This window comes from Caretta caretta, chromosome 2 (genome assembly GCF_965140235.1).
Source record: "Caretta caretta isolate rCarCar2 chromosome 2, rCarCar1.hap1, whole genome shotgun sequence".
NCBI lineage: Eukaryota > Metazoa > Chordata > Testudines > Cheloniidae > Caretta > Caretta caretta.
In genome coordinates, this window is record NC_134207.1 from 105,577,926 (window position 1) to 105,601,540 (window position 23,615).

At 44.2% G+C, this 23,615-nt stretch overlaps 1 protein-coding gene and 1 long non-coding RNA gene across 3 annotated transcripts in view; one reads left to right on the forward strand and one right to left on the reverse strand.

Annotated features, from left to right (window-relative positions):
- Nucleotides 1-1,151: 1,151 nt before the first annotated feature.
- On the reverse strand, nt 1,152-15,801 carry BLOC1S4 (biogenesis of lysosomal organelles complex 1 subunit 4). 2 transcript variants are annotated; one of them, XM_048840057.2, is made up of 5 exons: nt 15,619-15,801; nt 13,378-13,449; nt 9,643-9,744; nt 5,521-5,655; nt 1,152-1,977 (listed from the first exon to the last, which is right to left on the reverse strand). In XM_048840057.2, the coding sequence occupies exons 1-5, from the start codon at nt 15,799-15,801 to the stop codon at nt 1,876-1,878; spliced, it is 594 nt and encodes a 197-aa protein (XP_048696014.1). In that variant the 3' UTR covers nt 1,152-1,875. The 2 variants fall into 2 exon arrangements, with proteins under 2 accessions (XP_048696014.1, XP_048696015.1); XM_048840058.2 differs by lacking the exon at nt 13,378-13,449.
- The window catches only part of LOC125632231 (uncharacterized), a 29,324-nt gene continuing 21,501 nt past the window's right edge, over nt 15,793-23,615 (forward strand). Inside the window, exon 1 of the long non-coding RNA XR_007355232.2 lies at nt 15,793-15,897. This is a non-coding gene — a long non-coding RNA (uncharacterized LOC125632231). The remainder of the gene's footprint in view (nt 15,898-23,615) is intronic.

Sequence of the window (23,615 nt, forward strand, 5' to 3'; positions counted from 1 at the left end):
GTGTGTAGCAGGCAGAGTTGCCCTTCACCTACTCCTAGCTGCATAAACAAAGGAAAGTAATTGCCCCACTACCTCAGGTGCACTTGCTCCTCCACACTGCCTCCTACCCTTAGCCCCATGTCAGAGTTGAGGACTTCAAGGGGTGCTGGCCCCCTGGAGAGCCATGGGTTAGGGAAGCTGATGAGCCAGTTGAAATCAAAGCATGCAATGGCTATACATGGAAGAGGCATTCAGTATTGAAAGAGACAACATAGTGTAAACTGAAGATATCTGTAAATGGGTAGTTAGAAAAGGAACACAAAAGCATGACCAGATTCAATATACAGGAAGGGTAGATGCCAAACTAATTTAGGTAAACCAACATCGCAAAAAAGGCTGAGTTTTCCTATATGTAGGGGTAGGCTGTGCCCTGGCCCAGTGAGATAGGGGACAGAGAACACAGGTGGTGCATCCATGATTCTGCTGAGCAGGTGTCCTTGCATTCCCCAAAGCACAAAGACATGGTGAGGCTAGCAATAAAAATTAGCCAGAGTTGTCCCTCCCTTCCCTTTTGGGAGGGGCTAGGTACAGCTAGACTTTCCATTTAGTTTGGTGTGAAGGGAAAGGCTCCACTAGCCTAATGAGTTGTGGAAATGCATCTATGGGTGACTTTTGATCTAAATATTCTTACTGGAGATTATACATAAGGAAGAAGGAACACAGCTTGACGTTTCAGTTCCTGGGGTGCGTTTGAAGGATAACTGCTAGGAAAAAAAAATCCTATTTGAAAATTTGATCTGAAAGTCAATGTTACCATATTTGTACCTCACACATTCTATGTATACAATTCACTTTCCATACCAGAACCGCACTTTAACCCAGCCATAGGGTTGGGTTAGGACCTCTGCTTTGTCTCATCTGAAAGACAGGACCTTCAATGAGACAGTGGGGCATTATCAGCTCAGAGAGAGGCATATCACCTACTATATCACATGCAGTGCTTAAGTTCTCCAATCCACATACCAACAAGGTCTAACCATCTTAACTTCGGAGAGTCGATGTGATTACAGTTCAAAGCCTTAATAGGTGGAAAATTCATAGAAATGTACATGACATAGGCAATTTTTAAGCCTCATTTGATCACAAATCACAACCACTTAGAAAAAGCCATATAAATAAACTACTTCAACTTTAATTACAAGAGCTTTGGTAATCATACATATATAATTTTGGCATTATTTACAAAAGTCAAGGTTGTATACATGTATCAAACAGAACTTCCAAGTTTAGACTTTGACCCTTGAAATTCTACAAGAGTCATCACATTCCTGTTCTCATGCTGCAGAGTTTGGTGGAGTTAGCAGTTCACAGAACAGTAGAGATCTTACTCCTATGTATTTTTAATACATGCTCTCAGACGTTGGAGAGCAGGACCCCAGCCATTCCTTAGGGACATTAATGTAGAGAGCTTTGTCCTTCTCTCATCTCAGTTACCCATAGGGCTACTTAAAAAAATAGAAACGTGCTACAGATGTTATTACTGGTAGCAACACAGAAACTGAAGTGTTACAATACACGCAAAAAAGGACATTTCCTATTTACCCATTTTCCTACTAGAGTGTGCTTAAAGATGAAAAATCAATTGGAGGAGTACCCTTACCAATTTCTCTCTCTCTTAACCTGAAAGTTTATAGCTTTGTTTGAGGAAGACTTCTGTAATCATATATTATACACAAATAATTGAAGACTGCTTATAATACTGTCAGAAGACAGATGGTGGCACACAGTCAGGAGGGCAATCTGCCACTGATATGCATAAAAATGCAGCAACTCTGAGCACTGCTTTTGTTCACTTGCCATTTTCTCTTCTGGATTCATGTCAACGCAAAAGCAAAATCATGAGTAAGGTGGCTCACTGAGACACGGAAAGTAGTCTTCAGTCTTGAAAAGTGCTTGAGGCTCATACAGGGTCTGATGTTGCCGTGAGGAAGATGATTTCTGTGATTAAGAAACATTTTATTTGATTTTTGCCTTTGCTTTACCACTTTTTGTTCAGTTATGTAATGAGCTATATTTGCATAGAACATTAACCGCAAGCCCTTTGTCTCTTCATAACTGACAAGAATTCCTTCATATAAACTGCATAGTTCATATAAAAATTGCTTCCACTTTACATTGTTTCTATTCTCAGTGTCTGGAAACTCAAACACACACGTGCCAATCTAACTGGCTAAATTAAAAGGTTGCCTTATGTTAATGAAGTCACTATAATAAAATGAAATGGGAAACTTTTGGTTATTTTATATTTCAAAAACATATTGCCTCTCTCACTGAAGTATTAACTTTTTGATCAAGTACATTTCATCTTAAATAATTGCAATAAATCCAACAACTAAACTGGGGAGAAGTCAGTATTTCCTTAAACTTATCCATACTATTGTTATTGCAATGCTACAGAACATTTAGCAAGAATATTGACCTAAAGTGCCATTGACAACAGGCAGTTTGACAATTTACTTTATTATACCTGTTGTAATCATTAGGATTTAAATTATTTTACCCTTTGCTTTCACATACTCATCACTTTCTCAATAAACTGGTCTCAGCCAGGAAGTGAACTTTATTTGGAAAGAAGGGATTTTCCTCAGGCTGACACTTGGGTTATAAGAAAATTGAACAAAACTGTAAACTAAAAGTTGCTTATGGCAACTCACAACATATAAAGTGAAAAATGGCAGCTTGGTGTATGGCTTGCTCCCCTACAAGAAAGTCTTAGCTACATTTAGAAAAACTTAGAAGGGATACCATCAATTTAAAAATATCCCTTCTGCCTGAAATAGTTTTTATCTATATTGTTAAAAGTAACACATAACTGAAAAATTCTACAGAAGAATCTCTTTCTACTTTGTGCAGACAGTTTCCCCTGGGTGCATCAGTTTTTCCATACAGCAACATGGGAGAGAAAGTATTTTAAAAACATGACTACAATCACAAAAGTTGGCAGAACTCAAGAGCAGCCACAGTATCTGAAACTACTTTTTACTCTTCTTTTACATTAAGTGTCCTGCTAAGTGAATAAGTATAATTATTTTTGAGTCTACTTGGTGGGCACTTCAAATTTTAGCAGTGTAAAAAAGCCTGCCCCCTCAGTAACATTTGGAGGTGTGAGAGCTGTACATTCTCACTCCTTGGCATGATGAGTGTCCCAATAGAAGTAGAACTTCTGGGACAATCTTAAAATGAGACTGTGGATACATCATTTAAGACCAACCAAAACTTCCTTCACACCAAGGACCAGTTAAAAAGTAAACAAAACAACACAACCCTGGCGAGAGGAAAAAAATTGCAGCCAAAAAGGAAAGGTTCCCAGAAAGTTGTTAGCAGGTAAAAAAGCTAGGACGAAAGTCCTAAGATAACTAACTTACACCATTCACTCCCAAAAGCTTGCTATAATATGTGAATTATTGTTTATGTCCCCAGTCCTGCAAACATGTAAGTACTTGCTTAAGTTTATGCAAGTGAATAGCCTGTTGGAGAACCCTATGCATGAAACTATATTCAGAAAAGGCTGGGTAGAAATGGCATCGCTGCACTTAAAAGATTTGGTCTCTGTTTATTGTTAGTGAAAATATTCATACTACTTTATATTCAGTTTAGTCATACATGGCCTGCACAACTGTGATAGAGAGATTTGGATTCTAATTTAGCTTGTTCAACAGAATTAATTAAGTTTCAACTACTGAATTTATTACTAGTGTAATAAATGTTCATCGAGTGCATAATGTTCAAGCTAGAACAAAACTGGACTTTCAGATCCCAGTGAGTGTGTATAATGCTGGCAGTTAAACAACCACTTTTTAACCAATGAGCTGTGAAAAATTGATAGCCACAGAGACAATCAAACACTCCAGTGCCATTTTTACAAATTAGAACAGCATTGTCATGGTTATGAATAAAAATTTGTAACCTTAATATTGTATAATTAAGCTCTTGCATTTAATGACTTCTGTAGCAGCACAGACTGGTTAAAGGCTACTTTTATGGGAACAAGAATACAGTGGTGTCCTGGTCCATGATTGGGGGCTCGAGGTGCTGCTGCAATACAAAACGAAAGATTGCTAAGTGGCTTAGAAACACAACTTCTGGACTGAATGAAATATTTCTCCTCTTAAAACTGCAAAGTTATTTGATCACCCCCTTCTTACAAAAGAAGGAAAATGAGGCACTGGGAGGATAAATAAATAACTTACCCACGGCTGAAGAGCTAGTGTCAGAGTTGGAAACAGGTTTTTTGACCTCAATCCTCAGCCCTGTCTAAGAGAATGCTAGCTCTCTAGTAACGCATTCTCCTTTACCACTCTGATACTACAGTTTGAAGCACAACTCAAGGGACTGCCATAAACTTCAAAAGCTAAAATAAACCTATCAGATTAAGTAGCTTACTTCTCATTTTTCAACATGTAATTGGCCCATCACCACAAAGGAAAAGGAATTTTATTCTCCTGTATGAAAGCCATCTAACAAGGTGCCTTGTGATCCATTGACTGTAAGTCATGTGACCACAGCATCCTTATTTATTTTTAAAACAACATAGCGTTCAGCGACCTTTTTCGCTCTTCTGAAGTTCTCATGTAGACTAGCACTTTGAAAAAATTCCTTGCACATTTTTAGTTTGTATAGGTTCCTCCTATCTGTCTTCAGGTTGGAATTCAGTGACCTTAAATAAAAGGTTTGCTCTTTTTGCACTTGTTTTGTAGCTCTTTTCCTGCCTCACACAAGTTCTCTTTGGAGCATGAACTCAGGCCCTCACAAGAATTTATTCTCTTGGTTACTCTGTTGTCAGATTATCATTGTGCACCATACCCAGCTTGTGCCATGTGCAAAAACTTCAGATTTAAGCTCAAATCTATTAATCTATGAATTTATCTTTAAGGCCAGAAGGGACCATCATGATCATCTAGTCTGACTTGCTGCACATCGCAGGGCACAGAACCTCACTCACCCACGCCTGTAATAACATCTGGCTGAGTTATTGAAGTCCTCAAATCTTGATTTAAAGATTTCAAGAGAATCCACCAATTACTCTAGTTCAAACCAGCAAGTGACCCATATCCCACACCGCAGAGGAAAGTTGAAAAACCTTCAGGTCTTCTGCCAGTCTGACCTCGGGGAAAATTCTTTCCTGTCCCCAAATATCGTGGTCAGTTAGACCCTGAGCATGTGGATGAGACCCACCAGCCAGACACCTGGGAAAGGATTCTCTGTAGTAACTCAGAGCCCTCCCCATCTAGTGTCCCATCTCTGACTGTTGGGAGATATTTGCCAATAGCAATCAAGGATTGGCCAGGTGACATTGTAGGCACTCTTCTCATATCATCCCCTCCATAAACTTATCAAGCTCAGTCTTGAAATGAGTTAGTTTTTTTGCCCCCGCTATTTCCCTTGGAAGGCTGTTCCAAATCTTCACTGTAGCCTCATTCAAAGCCTACCATTCTCGTGACACATTTTAAGACACACTCACCTTGACAGAAACATACTTACATTAAGAAAGGATGGTACACTGATAGTTTGTAAGAATTTTTTAAAGGTGTTTGGAAAAGTTCCAAGGTCTGTTTCTGCCTTGGTGACCTGCTCCTCCAGTCCAGCCACATTATTTCCAACCATTTTTACAAAGGCCTAGTTAAAAATAAAACAAAGCTATCTTTATTCATCGTTATGTAAGAACATTTCCCAACAAGAGGTCTGAAGATGTTCAGATTATGTAGAAATTAAAATATAATTGTCAGGTAACAATCCTCAAAGAGCATTAAAAAAATCGTATTTTGTGCCATCTCCATTTTTGAATTTGTGCCACAAATAACCCACTTGTGCAACCTTCTATATGATTGGAAATGGATAATTTGGAAGTTGAGTAGAGTAAGACAGACCAGTTGTTTTTTTAAAGAGAATATAGAAGAATATTAACATTCGGCAGACCAATTTAATGTAGTTAGACAACAAGTGTCCTGTTTTATTTAACTGAAAGTTGTTACAACGTTTGCTTACATAAAGTGAGATTTTGTCCTGGGGAGCAGCAGTAAACAAAATGTTATTGTACTTTAATTTGTAACAAGGTCTTGAATTGTTTTGCATGGTACTTGCTCTGAAATTCCTTCCATACCCATGAATGTCTGCAGCTCTCTCAGACATGGACAAGAATGATAACTGTCGGAAACTAAACACTGAATGTCTCCAGCCCATTTGATGTTTAAAAAATGAGAAAAAAAATCCAAAGGCAAAACATTTTCAATATGTTCAGTAGTTAATTAAATTAAAATTAAACACACAAAACAGCATATAAAATAATTGTTTTGTTTAATAAAAAAGTTTAATGTTTTGATAAGAGAAGTTTATGTATAAAAACCATGTTCCACATTTACAACTAAATGATTTATTAAACACAGGGATTAACTGCAATCAGTGAATTAAACTGAGTATTTCGATCAGTCTGGGAAAACGTTCAAATATAACTCAGTAAAAGAGACTGGAGCTTAAGTTCCTAGTCTAGTCTAAGGCCATGTTTACACTAGGAAGCTTACAGTGACAGCTGCACTGCTGTAAGACCACTCGTGTGACCACTCTGATGGGAGAGAGCTCTCTCGTTGACATAATAAAACCACCTCAACAAGCAGCGATAGCTATGTTGGCGGGAAAAGCTCTCCCACTGACGTAGTGCTGTGCACACTACCACTAATGCTGGCAAAATTTATGTCGGTCAGATGTGTTGTTTTTTCACATCCCTGAGTGACATAAGTGATAGCATAGACATGGCCTAAGTCTCTTGAAAAAAATCACACTTGGTCCACACTACAAACATATGTCGGTAGAATTATGTTGCTCAGGAGTGTGGAAAATCCATACCCCTGAGTGACACAGCAATACCGACGCAATCCCCAGAGTAGACAGGGCTATGTCAATGGGAGGGCTTCTCCTGCGTGGTGCGGTAGCTACGCTGACAGGAGAAGCGCTCCTGTTGGGTATGGTAGTGTCTTCACTTAGCACTATAGCGGCACAGCTGCACCTGGGTGGCTGCAGTGCTGTAAGTGTAGACAAGCCCTGAGACGGTCTCTTAAGTTACTCAGGCTCACCTACTGTGCCATATTTATAAAGCTTGATCTCCAAAGTTAGATATTCCCCCCCGATCTTTCTTTATAGAAGCCTTTAATTCAAAGTTTTTGATAGAGGCTCATGGAGTCAGCATATTTATTTTTTATTTAAATATTTCTAAAAAGTTTATAGGTTCAAGCCTTCACATATTTTGTAATAAATTCAGATTTTAAACAGGTTTATTTTTTTTACAATGATACACTCGTTATGACGTAATGAAATAAAAAAAAATTTAAATAAAATCCATTTTTTAAAATCATTGATTTTTATCCACCCTGATTAAAAGTGCATGTCTGGTTAACTTCCCCCACACATCCTATCACTTTAATTATGTTAATAGCACTCTAGTCTATTCTGCCTTTCAGTCACCGTGCTGTGGCATTCACTTGTAGGGGGCAGGAGATTGTTTTACAAAGCAAAGGTTTTCAGGCTTGAAAGCAGGGGATAGGGCAAAATCTTTGCTGTCAATTTCACAGATACGGACATACAGGCCGAGAGATTCACTTGTTGCCTAATTGTTGAACACACACTAGGAAATTAATAATTGTGCGCGCTTCCATGGCGACAAGTGAACTGAACAGAGGTTGCAGCATTCTATTCCCTCATGCTATTGCCATCTTGGATTATATATCAATATAGTAAAATTGATTAAAAGTCAAAGATATTCTGAAACAAATGTATATGTACCCCACTAACTTCCCATTCATTTCAGTTTAGAATTGTCTTTTCAGGTTTTAAAACAAACCCATTGACTTTCAGTTTTCTTCACAATCCTAGCCTCCCTCTTCCTCTTCACTGATCTCTCAATGAACTCTTGTCCCTCCACAATGATGGTATAAGAGCTTTCTAATCCACAGCTCCTAGTATCTGAAACTCTTCCTGGATCTCTCTATTTCAAACTCATTTCAGATCTTAGCTGTTAATATTTTTCTTCATTGCCTAGGCGGGGTAACATTTTCAAAAGCACCTAAGTGATTTAAGTGCTTTTGTACCACTGACTTCCACTGAGAAGTGGAATAGGATTTAGAAGCCTGGGTTATGTAAATGCTTTTGCAAATGTTATCCTGGATCTCAATTTTCCTCTCATTCTACTGTTTGAATTGTTTTGGGAGACACTCCGTATGAAAGACACTATCAAAAAGTATAAGTGCATTACTGATTTGAGAAAGCAGGAAAGCTAGCTGTCTTATTCCAAGCAGCGAGCGCCAACATAAATGAAGATACTGTTCAAGAAACCTGGCGCTTTCAGGGAATTACAAAAAAACCTATTAGTTCCCCACGTTAAACCTGCATTAAGATTTGGATATTCGTTACCTTTTATAGTTTAGATTGCAAAATTTCTCATTCTCTGAGAAAAAACATTAAGTAAAATAAGTTATAATACTGTACAGAATACATATACAATTTTCAGACGCAGTGTACTGGAATACTAACATGATGAACCATACAGATGGATGGTGCACTGATTTATAGCAGTGAACTGTTTGTTCCATTTATTTTAATACTGACTTGTTGAATGCACTGAGACACATACACAAATTCAAACAAATTTTGAATTTAAATTATGAGAACTTCTATTAAAAATGTTATCTACCCTGCACCAAGCGTCATGTAGAATGTCTTTCTATATGACACTGCTCTGCAAGGACTGCTGCTACTAACCTTGTAATATAAAAGAAACATTTTGTAGATGGGGTGATGTGCGTGGAAAAGGCAACTTGGAAAAAAAGCAGAGATAACAGGTTTCAGAGTAGCAGCTGTGTTAGTCTGTCTCCGCAAAAAGAACAGGAGTACTTGTGGCATCTTAGAGACTAACATTTATTTGAGCATAAGCTTTTGTGTGCCACAAGTACTCATGTTCTTTTTTGCAGAGATAACAGTAGTTCTAAAGTTGGAGGTCCACATGATTTTCAGCGATAAGGCTAGTGAAGATGCCAAACTTAGAGGCAAAATATCAATTTGGTAATTCACTAGAGTAGCAAACCAACCAACCAACAATCCTTAAGATAAAAAGCACAAGTATTTGGCGAAGTACAGAAGAGCTACATTAAAAATCTTCCATGAGGTAAGTGGAAACACCTTAGCTCCTCTATATTTCCACTTGCTATTGGCATTGTACTTGTCATTAGTTTGCTAAGAAAATAAGACAATTGGTACCATTTTGTTGGTCACAAGAAGTTGTGTATGCACTGCCTGTAGAGTTCTGGCATCCAGCCAACAGCAAGTTAAACCTTTGTGACTGGCACAAGCAGCCAATTAAAGTAATACTGAGTTCCCACATCATTACACATACTAGTTGACATCTTGTGTGCGAAAACACTAGTTCACAGTCTGAAACAAAAAGGCACCTTTAGAAACTAGAAAGACAAAGAAATAAAATGTTTCCTACATTCAGCATGGGAAATCTTCTGAAGCATCTAAAAGGGGTCTGCAACTCATGAGAAAAAACATTAAAATATGCAGTGGTACTGTCCCCTTGAGAAAAGGAATGTAAATAACTGACATCAGAATACATACCTCTAGTTTGTCAATCTTCCTATATATCTGTCTCATTTCTGTAGCTTTTGTGTGAATCTGAGGTACACTTTCATTGACTACTTGAGAAGACTCGCTTCGAATCTAAAACCAATCCAAACAAATTACATAAAGTTGAGTGAACACTATAATGACTAAATCTGTACAATAACTTTGGTATATTCTAATACTAAAGTTAGTGACATCTAGTTAAAGCCACTGGATCTTGAAGGCTGTAAACAAATTAGTGCTGGTACTGTGTCTGTTAACATATGCAATCATATGCTGGGCTCATTTCTTAATTATTTCCAAATGGCACAGAGAACTGCCAATAATGAAAAACAGAAGTCAAAATGTAATAAATAATAATAAAATACTAAATCTTTGCACTTTCAACTCTTTTCATTCAAAGATCACAAAATACTTTATAAAGGTTAATATTATCCCCATTTGACAGATGGGAAAATGGAGACATTGAAAAGTTAAGACACCAACTCAAAATCACAAAAAGCCACTGCATCTCAAGAGCATGAGGTTCAAGTGCAATTTTTATCATAGTTTCAAGAGATTTCCACCAACTTTAAGTTTTTCTAAGGTGCCCATGACTGTAGTACGACTCCTGCCATTCAGATATATAAAGGTAAACCTATTTTATTAATAAGGGGTACTATTTCTGGTAGGAAGTTTTTTGTCTTCTTTTCGTCTCTTCTGACTTGCTCCTTTCTCTTTCCCTTAAGCTCAACAAACATCATCTTTCCCAAACAGCTGAATATGACAAACTGCAACAAAATATTTTTTATATATACATACTAACACACACACACATAGGAGTAACATCTTATTGCAGTTAACTTTTCTTGGAGAAGTATATAGGAAGCAACAGGAAACATATTTGGCATGTGGTTTTGCTCTATGATATTACAAGAGCAATGTCAAAATGTAGAAAATACCTACCTCACACTAGGCACATGAGGCTATGTTACTTGTAAGGCACTTTTAATCAGAAGAAGGTGCTATGCAATCTGATGTCTCTTTTCTGTGAGAGCAGAAGAGACATGTGGTGCAACACTGAGGGTGATTAGGAGATATCTTTAGATATTCTTTCTGTCCATGGCAGGAAAGCTGCGATTACTCGCTGCATGTGGTTCTTTTTTTTTTGGCATTCGGTTTTGAGTGAGAAATTTAATTCTGAAGCTGTCTTATGTCAGAGGTTCCCAAACTTTTTTTGCTGCACCTCCCCTTGAGAGATTCATGTCCCATGCATGCCCCTCTCAGCACAGGGAAAGTTTGGAGCTGAGGGTGGAATCACCACATAAACAATGAATACAGGGAGGAGGCTCACACACACAATATGAATCCTAGCTGCCTGGAGCAACAACTTGTATGCACATAGTGGCTCCGCCCCCTCCTTGCATGTGTGCCCACATGCTTAGTGCGAGGCCTTTTTTGTGGGACCAGAATACCTGTGCAGGACTGCCACAATGTTGATTCATAACTCAGCCATGGTGGTAAGGGAGGATTGGGGTGGTGGTGGTGGTGGGGGATACGAATTCTTATGAGGCTGTGTGGTTTCTGTGGGAATCGCCTGGCAGCAGGATGGTGGCACAGCACTGGGTGTGCTGAGTAATGGTAATGGGGATCCTAGGGGCAGGGACTTTGGGATCAGCCTCATACCCACAATGCCCCAGGGCGCACAGGGTGGAGTTGGGCACCTCAGGGAATCGGTTCAGCACATACTGGCTACCCTGAAGAAACAAGAAAAAAATTATTAACCCATCAGGGTCTTGAGTGCACCTGCTAATGTGGGAGGGAGGAGAGCAGGGAAAGGATGGGTGGTATGCCCCAGAATTTGAAAAACAATATCTTCTATGTTTTTGGAATACACTATTACTTCACATAAGTACAATCCTCATTATTTATATATGGATACCTGCCAATATGCAGTTAGCAATTCTGCAATTTTTTTATGGTTATATATTTAAAATTTTGCATCTTACTATTTTATTAACAAAATAAATAAATGAATAACTACAATCAGGTTGCAAAAAAGTACTGCAAGTCTGTTTCAATACTGTAAACACACAATGCAATCTTATAGTCTGAAATGAACTCTGCATCTGTTAGAAACCACTAAAAATTCAGTAATGGCTACTAGTGAAGATGGTTTGGGGGAAACCTTAAACTTCTGACTGACAGAAGGCAAGAGGGGAAGACAGGAGGGAACCACTCCATAATTGTCCTGTTCTGTACATGCCCCCTGAAGTTCTGGTATGGGACACCATCAACAACAGGATACTGGGCAAGATGGACCATGGTCTGACCCAGTAGGGCAGCTCTTATGTTCTTAATGATTTATGATCATTGAAATTATGAACAAGATGAAGTCTGGAGATTCAAGAGTGACTGAAGTCAAACAGGAACATAAAACAATATGGTACTGTTAATTAAAGGCACAACATCAGGTTAATAAGTGATAAATAAAGGAAAGCTAGGTTCTTACCAAAAACAGTCTTAGATCATCAGCCTGTCAAAATTCTACTTGCCCCAAAAGATTTTTTTTCCTGGACAGGCATATAAAATATTTTTCTTTGCCATTATTATATTAAAGATGGATTACTATCTTTCTGTGCCTCAGAAGATTAATTTTCATTAACATTTTTCAAGGCAATCTTATATTATTAGAACTGAAAGAATGAAGAATAAAATCTAATTTACTTTTCACTATTTATGCTCTTTCCTATTTGCTTCTTTCTCAATGAAAACAGGCTTTTAAATCTCACTTTTGTCAATGGCCAAATAGCAGTGAATTTCATGGTTTTGGTTTTCATGCACTAGCCTTATACTGTAACATTTAGGTGCAAAGACTGCATGGAGCATGTTGGTTTTTATAAAGGTCTACCCACTAGAATTCAAATAAACACTTCTATTAGTTTTAGGGTTTGAAAAACTTATTCTTATTAAACTTATGGGCCAAATATGACTTAGAAATGTCCCTTCAAATATCTGTCATTGTACTGGCTAATATTTTCATAAAGGAGAGTTGAGACACATAGATCATAGAATCATAGAATATCAGGGTTGGAAGGGACCCCAGAAGGTCATCTAGTCCAACCCCCTGCTCGAAGCAGGACCAATTCCCAGTTAAATCATCCCAGCCAGGGCTTTGTCAAGCCTGACCTTAAAAACCTCTAAGGAAGGAGATTCTACCACCTCCCTAGGTAACGCATTCCAGTGTTTCACCACCCTCTTAGTGAAAAAGTTTTTCCTAATATCCAATCTAAACCTCCCCCACTGCAACTTGAGACCATTACTCCTCGTTCTGTCATCTGCTACCATTGAGAACAGTCTAGAGCCATCCTCTTTGGAACCCCCTTTCAGGTAGTTGAAAGCAGCTATCAAATCCCCCCTCATTCTTCTCTTCTGCAGGCTAAACAATCCCAGCTCCCTCAGCCTCTCCTCATAAGCTCACGTATACGTTACACATGTACATTTGTGCATACATTTAATCACTGCATGCAAACTGGATAATTTTGGGGTAAGCATGCATGGGAAATGTTTGCACACCTAGACCTCGACTTAAAAAAAGAAAAAGTGACCCCTAATGTGAATCATATGCTGGTTATTCCCATGAAGGAAAAAAAAAACCCAAACCACCCAACTTTTTCAGCACTTCCCCCCCATCCATCCCCCCCAAAAATAGGCAGTACCCATATGGAAGTTACAGAGATCAATACATACCATGTCTAACATCCCTACAAATTCATCAACCCTGGTCAGCAAATCTTCTAGACTCTTGTCTAAGCTTTCTATCTGTAAAAAAAATACATTCAGGTAATGAAAAATATACTTTGGCACTGCAGTTCTCAAACTCTGGGTCGGGACCCCAAAGTGGCTTAGACTTGTTGGGGCCCGAAGCTTCAGCCTTGAGCAGCAGGATTCAGGTTATAGGCCCCCTGCCTGGGGCTGAAGCCCTTGGGCTTCAGTCTCTCTGCCTAGGGTGGTGGGGCTTGGGCTTCAGTCCCCTCTCCTGGGGTCACAAAGTAATTTTTGTTGTCAGAAGGGGGTCGGAGTGCAATGAAGTTTGAGAACCCTGCTACAGCGGATCACAACAACTAAAAATTCATCGTAGTGAAACTTCACTATTTTGCCATATCTTAGCAACTACCTCTATACACAAATGACTAGTCACAAGTTCTGCACGTTATACTACATAACTTATGCATCAATAAATCTATGTCAGAATAATTATATTTAACTCTTATAGGATGAACATCCTATGGATAAAATCACCTTGAAATCAAGTTAGTTTAAAAAACTTAGTAAAGACCACCCCACCAAGCCCCTCAAACCTGGACTCCCACTCCACTGAGCCCCACCCAGCTGCATCTGGACCTACATCCCATCAAGCCCCACTCCCATAGCACTCAGACACCCCTCCTCCCCACCGAGGCCCTTCCCCCCACACTCAGACTTCTCCCCACTGAGCCCCAAACACCTTCACCTCGACCCCCCTGCAGAGTCCGATTGTCCCTGGCACCCTCCAACAAGCCCCCATGCACCCAGATCCATCCCTGGTACCCAGATCCCCCCACTGAGCCACCCACACCCAGAATGCCCCATCCAGAACCCTCTCCCCCCCCACTTGGATCAAGCTGGGTTGAGCCTGCTTGCCCACACCTGGTGCAGAGGGGGCAGGGCCCCAGGGTATTTCTGGGACAGGCCTGGCCCTTGCACTGTGTCAGGGCTAGGTGCAGCCTTACCACAGAGTCCACGTCTGGGGGCATGAGGCCACAGGGTAATTCCCCACCTCTGTGCAGCCAGTGGCCTGTGCTCTCCACTGGCATGCTGGAGTCTCTACATTTATTTACTGACAAAAATTTGCAGAATATTAAAATACTGTGCTCAGAATTCCCTGGCACAGAATTTCCTCTGGAGTATTACAGAGATCTGAAACACTGGTTGTGACACTAACAATTTAAAAGGTCTCTTGACAGTGACTGATTAAATGTGCTGATGTACCTTCAAGGCCAGTGCTTGCTGGTTCTTAATGCAGATTGTGAGTTTAAACTATCTGTGAGACAGAGACCACATCTTTACATGTACTTTCTATAAACGGCAGAACTTCAAATGTACAAACATTAATGTTACAAATGACCAGTTATACAAACCAGTCTACCAGATGGAAGAACACAAATAACCACAAAATGAAAGTCAACATCCCTTGACAGTCGGATGCCTCCAAGGCACTGGCAGTCCCTTCGCCCCACGCTTTAAGGGGCGGTGAAAGCAACACCCAGCACTGGCAACTCCTGCCCCCAACCTACGGGGATTCTGAAAAATCCAATTTCCCGATTTGATGAACTCAATCTCCAAAATGGTTCTTAAAACAGCGGTTCTGCTGCACTTTACATGGGCGTGCAGCGCCCAGCACAACAGGCCCACCAGTAAGTAACCTCTGGCTTTAGATTTTTCTCTCTAAATTTTGGTTTCGACTAAACCGGGCCCCCTGCCGCCTTATTTTCCAGTGGAGACCCGCCCTGGACAGGCCCAGCTTCAGCCGAACTCCGGGTTTGCCCCACAAAATAAACAAAGCGGCTTTTTAATAAGTGAGGGAAAAACAAAAACAAACCCAGAAAAACTCGGTATTTTAGTTTTTAAAAACTGAGACACCCGCCCCGCCCAAGTTCAACTTCTGCTGCTGACGCGGCCCCCCCGAGGGAAGGCAGCAGGGGGCGAGCGGCCAGCTCCGAGGCGGGAGCTGCCCATGCGCCCCCCCCCCCCGAGCCATAGGGGCGTCAGGGTGAGTGTCCGGTCCGGGTTCCGGCCTCGGTCTCTGTCTCGACGCCGGGGGGCGGCGCAGCCACGCGAGGCCCCCGGCCCGCACGCGGGTATCAGCCCACCCCCCAGCGCGGCCCCCGTAGCGCGAGCAGGCCTCGCTACGGGTGCACGCAGGGAACAACCCGCCCCGCCCCCTCTCACCTGCGCGCAGAAGTCGACCCCAGCCGGGAGCAGGTAGGCGGAGTAGTCGGCAGCGGCGCGGCTGAGCAGGAGCTCCGGGGGGTCGCCCTCCTCCCCGATGCCCGACGCGCTGCTGGGGCTCTGCGAGACGTTGCCGCTGTCCCCGCTCAGCCAAGCGCCCGGCGGCTCCGCCACCTCCTCCATCCTGCGGCCGCCCCTCCCGCCCGCAGTTCACGTGGGGACGTGGAGGGGGGTCGCAAACGGCCTCTCAACGGCAGCCCTGCAGGGTCAAGCCCAGAGGTGAAGCGAGGGGAGGAGTCTGCGCAGGCGGCTTAGGCGTGGGCGGGGCGGAGGGTGGCGAGAGATGCTGGGGTGGGAAGGCAGCCACGTGACTGGCGCCCGGCGCGTGGCTGGTGTTGGGCGCGCGGGACGCCCAGACTGCAGCGGAGCATGGCCAGGAGCTGGCCTTTCCCTGCCGCTCGCAGAGCAAACGGGGGCGGCCGTACAGGAGCTGGGAGCGCCTGGCTCTGCCCCATTGCCCAAGGCCTTCTGCTGCCTCTGGCTAGTTGCTTTGCTTTTGTAGGGGTCGGAGGGTGTGGCACTCGCTGCTGCTTTTTCCTCCGCCCACCCAGCGCTGGGGGCCCCTAGAGCTAGCTGCACATCCAGGAGCACTGCCCCTTCAGACTCCAAGCATTTCAGCCTTTAACTCACCGGCTCGTTAACAAGCTAATCTAGCTGGAAGACAAAGAACAAGTAGCAGTGAGGAATTGCCAGGCCACATCAGACCAGTGAGCTCCCTGACATTCACAGCACATGCATGGGAGGTAGTACTACAGTAGCCCCTTTTAAAAAACAAAAAAACCCACGTCTTCCAACCCATCTGGAAGGGTAAACCTGGCCTTTGCTACAGAGTTAGGTGCACCTGAGCTGACTTGTGTTAAGGGAATTGCACAACAGTCTACTCCAAAATTTGCCTCTCAGCAAGGGAAGCACCTCCCCCAGCCATGCAACACCATTTCCCTGCCCTATAGAGCCATCGCTGATCTACTTAGCTTGACAACGAGAATATGTAGACCTTGTTTCAGAGTATAGTTGGATAGATTAACAATATTGCTGGGTGGGTTAAGGGAACCACTGTTGTGGCACCTTGCGGCATGTAATAGTTTAGATAGTTTAGTGTCCTTTTTATTTTGTAGCGAAGCAAAGTGTGTTGTAAATGACTTGTCTAGTTTTTGTAAAGTCCAGCCATGAGGAAGTTTGTGTGGAAGGTTGGTTTTTTATGAGAGTGTCATAAATATAAAGGGAAGGCTAACCACCTTTAAAATCCCTCCTGGCCAGAGGAAAAGCCCTTTCACCTGTAAAGGGTTAAGAAGCTAGGATAACCTCGCTGGCACCTGACCAAAATGACCAATGAGAAGACCAGATACTTTCAAAGCCGGGGCGGGGAGGGGAGAAACAAAGGGTCTGGGTCTGTGTGTGTGATGCTTTTGCCTGGGACAGAACAGGAATGGCGTCTTAGAACTTAGTAATCTAACTAGATATGCATTAGATTATGATTTCTTTAAATGGCTGAGAAAATAAGCTGTGCTGAATGGAATGGCTATTCCTGTCTTTGTCTTTTTGTAACTTAAGGTTTTGCCTAGAGGGATTCTCTATGTTTTGAATCTAATTACCCTGTAAGGTATTTACCATCCTGATTTTACAGAGGTGATTCTTTTTACTTTTTCTTCTGTTAAAATTCTTCTTGTAAGAAACTGAATGCTGTTTTTCATTGTTGTTAAGATCCAAGGGTTTGGGTCTGTGTTCACCTATGCAAATTGGTGAGGATTTTTATCAAACCTTCCCCAGGAAGGGGGGTGCAAGGTTTTGGTGAGGATTTTGGGGGGAAAGATGTTTCCAAATGACTCTTTCCCAATAATAAACCCAGTTAGACGTTTGATGGTGGCAGCGAAAGTCCAAGGGCAAAAAGTAAAATAGTTTGTACCTTGGGGAAGTTTTAACCTAAGCTGGTAAAAGTAAGCTTAGGAGGTTTTCATGCAGGTCCCCACATCTGTATCCTAGAGTTCAGAGTGGGAAGGAACCTTGACAGAGAGTATCCAATTTTGAGAGCTCATTCTTAATCTTTCCCTGTTTGCTGTAGAGGATGTTCATCAGGTGGTTCCACAGTTTCTTTGAGAGCGTGTGGCCCAAGCTGTCAGCATAGTCTGTGTGGTATGTAGATTGTAATGGATTTTTTACCTTCAGTCCTTTTGGTATGATGTCCATCTGTTTGCATTTGGAAAGGAAGATGATGTCTGTCTGTATCTGTATGAGTTTTTTCATGAAGTTGATAGATTTCCACTCCATACGGTTAAAAAGAAAAAGAGTACTTGTGGCACCTTAGAGGCTAACAAATTTATTTGAGCATAAGCTTTCGTGAGCTACAGCTCACTTCATCGGATGCATTCAGTGGAAAATACAGTGGGGAGATTTATATACATAGAGAACATGAAACAATGGGTGTTACCATACACACTGTAACCAGAATGATCACATAAGGTGAGCTACTACCAGCAGGAGAGTGGGGGGGGAGAAGGGGAACCTTTTGTAGTGATAATCAAGGTTGGCCATTTCCAGCAGTTGACAAGAACGTCTGAGGAACAGTGCGGGGGAGGGGGGATAAACATGGGGAAATAGTTTTACTTTGTGTAGTGACCCATCCACTCCCAGTCTCTATTAAAGCCTAAGTTAATTGTATCCAGTTTGCAAATTAATTCCAATTCAGCAGTCTCTCGCTGGAGTCTGGTTTTGAAGTTTTTGTGTTGAAGTATTGCCACTTTTAGGTCTGTAATCGAGTGACCAGAGAGATTGAAGTGTTCTCCAACTGGTTTTTGAATGTTATAATTCTTGACGTCTGATTTGTGTCCATTTGTTCTTTTACATAGAGACTGTCCAGTTTGACCAATGTACATGGCAGAGGGGCATTGCTGGCCCGTGAAGGCATATATCACATTGGTAGATGTGCAGGTGAACGAGCCTCTGATATTGTGGCTGATGTTATTAGGCCCTGTGATGGTGTCCCCTGAATAGATATTTGGACACAGTTGGCAACGGGCTTTGTTGCAAGGATAGGTTCCTGGGTTAGTGGTTCTGTTGTGTGGTGTGTGGTTGCTGGTGAGTATTTGCTTCAGGTTGGGGGCTGTCTGTAAGGAAGGACTGGCCTGTCTCCCAAGATCTGTGAGAGTGATGGGTCGTCCTTCAGGATAGGTTGTAGATCCTTGATGATGCGTTGGAGAGGTTTTAGTTGGGGGCTGAAGGTGATGGCTAGTGGCGTTCTGTTATTTTCTTTGTTAGGCCTGTCCTGTAGTAGGTGACTTCTGGGTACTCTTCTGGCTCTGTCAATCTGTGTGACTTGTATTGAGCCTAATGGTCCTCCACCAGCTGCTATACCACAATTCCTCTGACCTTGCGACAGCAGCTGCAGTCACAGTTTTGGACTTCACAAGCCAGACCTCACAAGACGCCCACCCCTTTAAATGTTACAGAGTAGCAGCCATGTTAGTCTGTATCCGCAAAAAGAAAAGGAGGACTTGTGGCACCTTAGAGACTAACAAATTTATCTGAGCATAAGCTTATGCTCAAATAAATTTGTTAGTCTCTAAGGTGCCACAAGTCCTCCTTTTCTTTTCACCCCTTTAAAGACACCTATGTATCTTTCAAATGGCTCTTCCTGATTGTCCATCATGGCAAGCAAACATCACCTCACCTTTGTTGTTTACATCTGACCGTCCGATCATGCTAGCCTCATGAACACATAGCTACCAGATCCAATACTGCTTGCCTGCCCCACCCAGGAGTGTATCTCCTGGGCCTGTGCGTAAAAGAGTCTGCAAGCACAGCTAGGAATAGCCACAGAAACATCAACTTCTAGAAGCAGATTGCCTGGGGAAGTTCTGGCAAAGGTGTATGACAGGGATCAGCAGCAGGCTCACCAGGGCAGATGGAGGGACCCAGACTCCCCACTCTGCAGGGTTCCCTTGCTCGTGCAGCTCTTCCCCACTCTGCAGGGTAGAGGGGGCCTCAGAGCCTGAGAGAAAGCAGGGATTTTCCCTTGTTATGTTGTATTTTCTCTTACTATTGAGCCTACGTGAGTTCTACTGTTTTGCATGAATACTGTGAGTGCTGCAGTTTCCCTGTGTGCTGCACTAATACCTCAGTGGTGGGAACAGGGATGTGTGATTTTGACGGAGACCTCTGGGGCAGGTGAGGCTGCTCCAGCTGCCTGCATGTATGCTATGACCAGTGCCCTTGATAACCGGAGACTCAGGACGGGGATGCATCCAAGTGACAACCAGGTGATTCTTTGCCTGGGAAGCATGACGAGATAAGGAGGAGGAGCAACAGGTGTGTCTGAGGTCAGGTTGCTGAAAGCTGGCAGTCTGCTTAGGGGCACTGGAAGAGGAGGAGTCCAGGGCATCTGGCTCAGGCCTCCCGAAGATGGACTTGGCTGCAAATCACTGATTTCTGTGCTAATGAGTTCTGTTCTATGCTGCGTTGCTGTTGAATAATAAACCTTCTATTTTACTGGCTGGCTGAGAGTCACATCTGACTGTGGAGTTGGGATGCAGGGACCTCTGGCCCCAGGAGCCCTGCCTGGGCGGACTCACTGCAGGAAGCGCACGGTGTGGAAGAGGATGCTGCATGCTCAGAGGTCAGATCCAGGAAGGTCGAAGCTGTGTAAGCTTCTTGCCCTGGTGACAGTATGCTCAGCAAGAGGAGGCATGCTCCCCTAGAGTGCTGACTGGCTTCATATGGAATAGTTCCGGAACCTTGCCCAGTGACTCCATGACAACTGGTGGCAGCACTGGGATAAACTGCATCCCGTGGACGGAGCATCCTGTAAGTGACTAGGGAGCAGTAGAACGAAGGGGGATTACGGAGAGACAGACATGCTGAAGGCTCAGAGAGGTGCGGTTCCAGGAGGAGGAAGAGCATATGGGTTAACCCCAACAGAGAGTGGACCCCTGAGAAGGGCTGTCGCACCGAAGGGGTTCCTCCCAGAGACCGTGGGGAGCTGAGAGAGCACAGGCCTGGAAGTCAGTGACCATTTGGGAACAGCATGGAGATAGCCTATAACCATTTCCTTAAGAAGGAGATTGCAGAGCTGTGCAGAGAGAGAAAAAGGGACGTGCACTGGAAAGTTCACTAAGGCACAGCTGATTGCTCAGTTGAAAGAGGAGGATCACTCTAAGGAGCCAGATCCTGACCCAGCTGGGGGCATGAGAGAGGCTGGGAACAGCCAGGCAGCCCTCGGGTCTGCACCCGTTCCTAACCCAACTGGGGCCACGAGAGAGGCTGGAAGCAGCCGGCCATCCTGGAGACCCATGTCCCCGACCTTCAGGGAGTCTCCACCGGGTTCCCTGTTGATGGATCTGAGACGGAAGGAGTCAGAGGACCATGAGAGACAGGGAAGGTATGAAGCAGAACAGCAGGAGAGACAGCGGCAGCATGAACTGGCGATGGCTGAGCCGAGAGGCAGAAGGACCCCTCCAGGGTGAGTGGAGATGGACCTCAACATTAAATTGCTGCCCCAGGTTAAGGACGGGGGAGATATAGATACCTGTCTCACAGCTTTTGAGCAGTCTTACAATTGGAACCAGGCTGGCCCTGCGGAAAGGCTCTGGTGTCTAGCCCCCTTCCTGGGTCCCCTTCCTGGGTCCCAAGGCCATAGAGCTGTTTAGCCAGATTGGGGATGTGTGGGGGTGGCAGACTTGCTCTCACTCCTGGCCCTAGCATATATGTCTGTGTGTACTCTCCTGTGTTCAGGCCCCTCGGACCCCCAGTAGGAGTGGAAGGTGGTGGTCAATGCGAAGACATTCCTGTGACAGAGAGCTGTTGTCAGGCCCCGGGTGCTGCAGCCTCACCAGCTGCTGCAGGACTGTGGGACCTGGGTGAAGGTACCAGGGATGAAGCCACTCTCCCTGCCTATGACTCAGATGGCCGTGCACACACAGGAGGGGTCGTGCTGGCTGGTAGTTGAGGTTCTCCAAGATATCGGCTGTGACCTCCTGGTGGGGGATGACTGTCTCTTTGGGACAGGCTCCAGGCCCTACTCCAATAACAGCTGAGGATTTGAATTTGAATCCAGGGAACCCATTGGCTGAGACTGAAGCAGTCAGTGAAAATGCAAATGACCTGGCTGGCAGTGGGGAGGAGCTGCTAAGCTCAGGATACCTGCCTGTCTGTAATCAGAGCTCTGGAGCTGAATAGGACAGAGAGATACTCCCCACCGCCCTGCACACGGGGGAGGTGGCTAACGTTGGCTCTAATGCTGTGAGCAAAGCAGCGGGTTCGCTGCCTGCCCTAACAGGGACAGCAGGGGCAAAGCTGAGCCCAGGGGATTGGCGACCCCAGCTGAATGTGGGGAACCGCAGCCAGAGCGGGACAGCTGCCAGCCAGGGCTGTCTTGTCCAGAGGTGCAAAAGGCCCGGGACAAGGATAAAACAGCCTTGAGACACCTACCTGTCAGAGGAGCCTTTTCAGAGGGTGGCTGTGGACCTAGTGTGGCCCCTCAGCAGGGCAACCCGGGTAGGGAAAAAATACATTCTGGTGGGGGTGGATTTTGGTACCCGTTACTTAGAGGCCGTGGCTCTGTCCTTTATCGAGGCAGACAGTGTGGTGGATGTGCTCCTGACAGTTTTCAGCAGAGTGGGATTCCCCAAGGAGGTCCTTACAGACCAGGGATCCAACTTCATGTCAACCCTGCTCCAGTGCTTGTGGGAGAAGTGTGGGGTCTGACACATCGGGGCCTCGGCATATCATCCTCAGTCCAACAGGCTGGTGGAGAGATTTTATAGGACCCTGAAGATGATGAAGACTTTCCTAGGCCAGCATCTGCTGGACTGGGACAAGTATTTACCCCACCTGCGTACCGGGAAGTGCCCCACGAACCCATGGGGTTCTCTCCTTTGCAGTTGCTGTTTGGGAGGGGAGTGAAGGGACCCCTGGACTTGGTGAGGGACGAAGTGGAGGGGAAGGCCTCCCTGGATGAAGAATCAGTGTGGAGTATGTACTGACTTTCCAGGAAAAGCTCGCTGAGCTCATGGGTCTGGCCAGGGTGAACCTAGCCAGGGCCCAAGGGAGGCAGAAAGTCTGGTGTGACCGCTCAGCCCAGGTGAAGATTCTCATCCTGGTGAGGAAGAATAAGCTGCAAGCTGCCTTGGACAGGCCCTTCAAGGTCATCAAGCAGCTGAATGAGAAGAACAATGTGGTGGAACTGCCCAACTAGACTCACAGCCACTAAAGGGACCAGGTCAACATAATGGAGCCATACTGTGACAGGGAGAGGCTGGTACTGGCCGTGTGTGGCCAGTGGGAGAAGGGGGAAGATCCCCTGGTGGGTCTCTTTCCTGAGACAGGAGCCGGTCTCTTACTGGAATCAATTACTCTCTCTGACCAGCTAACACCTGCTCAGCAGGCAGAGATCAGAGAGGCACTGCATTCATACCAACAGCTGTTTTCCAACTGTCCTGGACTCGCTAACCAAGCTGTCCACTGTGTGGAGACAGGAGCTGGCCCTCCCATCAGGTGTTCCCCATTCAGAGTAAATGGGAACACAGCCCAGGTGCCGGAGAGAAAGGTCAGAGACATACTGGCTTTAGGGATGATCCAGCCATCTACCAGCCGTGGGGCCTCTCCCGTGGTGCTGGTCCCCAGGAAAGGTGGGTCAATCAGATTCTGTGTGGCCTAGTGGAAGCTCATTGCCAAAACCATGTCTAGTGCCTGTCCCATACCTAGGCCTGACGAGATCCTAGACAAATTGGGGGGGCACTCGGTACCCCAGGATCAGGAATCTCACCACAGCCTACTGGCAGGTGCCTTTGGAACGAGATGCCAGGTTGAAACCTGCTTTTGTCACCACTTTGGGGCTGTACAAATCCCTGGTTCTACCTTTAGGCCTCAAGGAGGCACCAGTCACCTGCCAGCACCAGGTGGATCAGTTACTGACAGGGATGGAGAATTTCACCCTAGCAGACATT